This window comes from Pygoscelis adeliae, unplaced genomic scaffold (genome assembly GCF_000699105.1).
Source record: "Pygoscelis adeliae isolate BGI_AS28 unplaced genomic scaffold, ASM69910v1 Scaffold427, whole genome shotgun sequence".
Taxonomy (NCBI): Eukaryota; Metazoa; Chordata; class Aves; order Sphenisciformes; family Spheniscidae; genus Pygoscelis; species Pygoscelis adeliae.
Genome location: NW_008825214.1, coordinates 365,553 through 369,198, shown reverse-complemented (window position 1 = coordinate 369,198; position 3,646 = coordinate 365,553). Strand labels below are relative to the sequence as shown.

The window sequence follows — 3,646 nt, the reverse complement described above, 5'->3', positions numbered from 1 at the left end:
GTGCTTGCTCTAGTTTGAAGCCAGCAGGAGCAGAGAGTGTTTTCTAAGTACTAGTGGGAAACATTCAATTTGGAAAACTATTGCAAATCTGGAAAAATTAAATCAATCCTCAAAACAGGAGGAAGACAATATCTGGTGATTCAAGACTCCCTGATGTTGCCCTAGCAGCACACAGAGAAAGAACTCCACATTTCTGACCCATTTCTTGGAGCTTCTGCCAAAACTGCCAGAAACAAAACACATCTGTGCAAACAGCAGGGGATATTTTGGGGACATGCATAGATATCTACCAGTTTTCTTAAGCCAGTAGATAAACAGCTTCTTGGGGCCAGAGGACAGTCAGCCAATAACAAGCTCTGGCCATTTCTGGACTGTACTGTACTTGAACAAAACTTGTAAATCGAAACTAATTACTATCTGCTTATCAGCTATCTACCAGGCCAGCTTGCAATTTTACCTTTCTAGAGAGTGCAGGAAGTTTGAGACACTGTTTCGGAAGCTCACATCAGCCACATGCAGAGCTCCACACACCACTCCCAGCATGGTATCAGGCCTTTCAGCCTAGAAAGAAAGGGTACATAACACAGTTACATCTCCTTTAGCTTCAGTCCATTCTGCACTTGAAGAATCAACAGTCTCAGCTCTATTTTTGGTTCACGGCCAACCTCTCTTTAAAATTAAGTTGGTGTAGCATCCATGCAAACACTGTATAGAAGCAATTACCTCTGTAACGCCTTAAAAGAAAACCACATTTTTTTCTTCCTGGATCAAATCTTGAGGGTTCACCTGCATTTCCACTACCATCTGTCCCAAAATGCAAACCAAAATACTAGCCTTAATTCACACGTACACTAAGATGCTTTTCCGGCCAACTTTAAGACCACTTTTCCCTGACAGGGATGACCTGGGATTTTGATTAAATAAGAATTAAGGCCAGTGAAAATGTTTATTCATAAAGTGGTAAGTGGAAATTAACCACTCCTAAATCCTTGTCCTCTTGCAACCAGCATGCACCAAGCTTGCCCCCCCACCCCCTTCCCCTCCTCACTCCAATTTGTCATCCTGTAAAGCAAGCAGCTGCACCTGAACTTTCTCAGCAATAAGCCGATCCAACCAGCCAGTGTCAATGCGGTTCTGCTGGAAACTTTCTGTTTCCAACAGTTTAATCAAGTACTCAACAGTGGTTCGGAAATCTCCTCGGATGGACAGCTCCTTCAAAGCCACTACCATGTTTCTGAAAGAGAAAAGAATACCTATCATCTATCCTATACTGAACAGTAATGTGCAAGCTGGTAACTCTAGATAGTTCTCCATGAGCTGCTGGGAAAAAACAGTCTGAAGGTAATAGCAGAAGCGCATGTGCACTGGAGCAAGATCCTATATGACATGCTTGGGAATGAAAGAATATTGATTTTCTTCAATCTGCTGCCAGTGTGAACAAGAGCAGCTCAGCCAGCACCAGCTACGAGATCAGGAGTTCCCACTATTATCGTCATCTGGGCACCTACCACATGTCAGAAGTATACATAAGACAGACAGACATGGTCTCCATCCCACCCAGAATGGAACGGAGGAAAGGCTCTGGATGAAAAACGGCATGGATGGCAGGTCAGACAGTCCTGTCTTATGACTGGATGCTTTACCGTTCCACACCACATAAGGGCACTCAGTGGTTTATAAACCATTATAAGGCATTGGCATAACAAGTTATCGTTTTTCCTGTTAGAAGCCTTCCACCTGAATGCTTTCAAAGAGGGACTTCACAATGGTAGCTATATCATACCCCAAGCAGCAGGTATACAAGGCAGGAATGGAACAGAAAGGAAAAAAAAAAAAATAGAGAAGTAAGCAAAAAGTGTAGAAATGTACGTGCAACACAGTGGAATTGCAAAGCAAGACAGGATGAGAAGCCTGACCATGATGTGGCAAACAAGGTAAAGAGAGGGAAACTTCTCTTAAAACTCCTAGAAGTAAGGAGTCTTGTTTTATCCATGGCACTTTGGATCAAAGAGGACAAAACCAAGCAATTTCCAAGGACCTACCACTTTTCCGACTACTTACGAGATGGCTTCTTCACGATTTTCTCCCCAAGAGAAGCAGTGACCAAATTGAGAATCAGCAAATTCATGAAGCCCTCCTGCAGCAGCAACACTGAAATAGCCCCAGACATTCTTATTGCTGCGGAAATTCAGTTCCTGAACTGTACCAGAACTGGGCTTAAATCCCTGTAAAGACAGACAGACATTGCTATACGTCCTAAAAAAAGTAAATAATCCAGAATTAGGGAAGTAATTAGAGTTCTGAAGGCCAGAGCATCTCTTCATGCTGCAACATGATATATATGCAAGTAAGTTCAGAACCATCAGCTAAGTGAGATAAGGGAAGAATCTTTTAAATTTGCTGCCAAAATTTTCAGGATCAGCAGCAGGGATTGAACCTACGTGTAAAGTCTACGGTTATCAGAGTGTGATCAGTAACTACAGCATTTAAAACACTCACCTCATCAGGATTCTCACTGGTGATGCGTGCAGCGATGACATGGCCGCGTGGACAGGGGACATGGGCTGAATTCTCAAAATCAATAGATGCGTCTCCCCATGGAGAGACACCATACATCACTCGGATATCCTTGATCCTGTGGAGGGGAATCCCCATGGCAATCTAAGGAAAATAATAATAATAATAACAATAATAATAACAACAACAACAACAGAAACCACCACTAAGTAAGTTTCTCTCCTCACAGAGAGTACCTATTCCTTGAAGAATTAATTCCACCAATTCTCTGTAGAAGCTGATGCTGCAGTTCTAGTATAGCAAATATGCATGCCTGTTTTCTGTGAGCCTTCTCCATTGACATGTCTTGGAACATTCATATTTCTCAGGACAGCTGAGCTCAGTGTAATATCCACCTTAAGCCCTTCAGCCAGCATTTTCCATTGACTGATTAAAAGGCTCCAGAGAAAGCTGGCCAGCGCTCGGTCAGCTGAAGATAGGCACGCATTAGGCCTGTTAAAAATATACTAAGGTCCCAGTGAGACAGAAGGCTCCTAACTGGTTATAAGAAACTGTGGAATTTTGCAACTATAAACTGGGGAGAGAGTAACCTGCAGAACTGGCTGCTGGCTGTATCCGTATGGAGTAAAGTCCCACTTGTTCTGTTCATTAGCTGGGAATTTTTCTTACAGCTACAGTTCAAAAAGGCTGAGCTTTAGCTTAACCATTTATTTCAGCTGTCTATTAGCCAGACACCGACAGACAAAAGACCAAACTGGTTACAATATCAATGTGCCATTCTGTGAAATTGTATCTAGCATCAGCAATACAAAGAACAGTGCCCAAACAACAAGGAAAGCACCTGACCAGTTACAAAATTCTCAGTGCCTGGCAAACAGAGACATAGAGCTACTGGAATCACCTGCTGAGAGAAGGCTCAAGCTAAAGCCAAATAGCCTCCCAACAAAATTAAGATGATCCTGCTCCTGAGCAGCGTACAAGACATTACAGTTCAACTGTTTGTTTTCTCTACCATCTATCCAATAAACTTCAAAATGCAAACTGCAGAGAGAAGAAAGAAACTAGAAAGCAAGCAAGAGGGCAAGAATGGGAGGGCTGAGAAAATGGAAGTAGAAAAGCACCTAGAGCC

The 3,646-nt window shown here is 42.7% G+C and overlaps 1 protein-coding gene across 1 annotated transcript in view; it reads right to left on the bottom strand.

Annotated features, from left to right (window-relative positions):
- The window catches only part of ACACA (acetyl-CoA carboxylase alpha), a 136,500-nt gene that overhangs the window by 109,057 nt on the left and 23,797 nt on the right, over nt 1-3,646 (bottom strand). Inside the window, 4 exon segments of the mRNA XM_009329104.1 lie at nt 458-561; nt 1,084-1,234; nt 2,062-2,225; nt 2,500-2,661. Coding sequence (XP_009327379.1) covers nt 458-561; nt 1,084-1,234; nt 2,062-2,225; nt 2,500-2,661 — 581 coding nt within the window.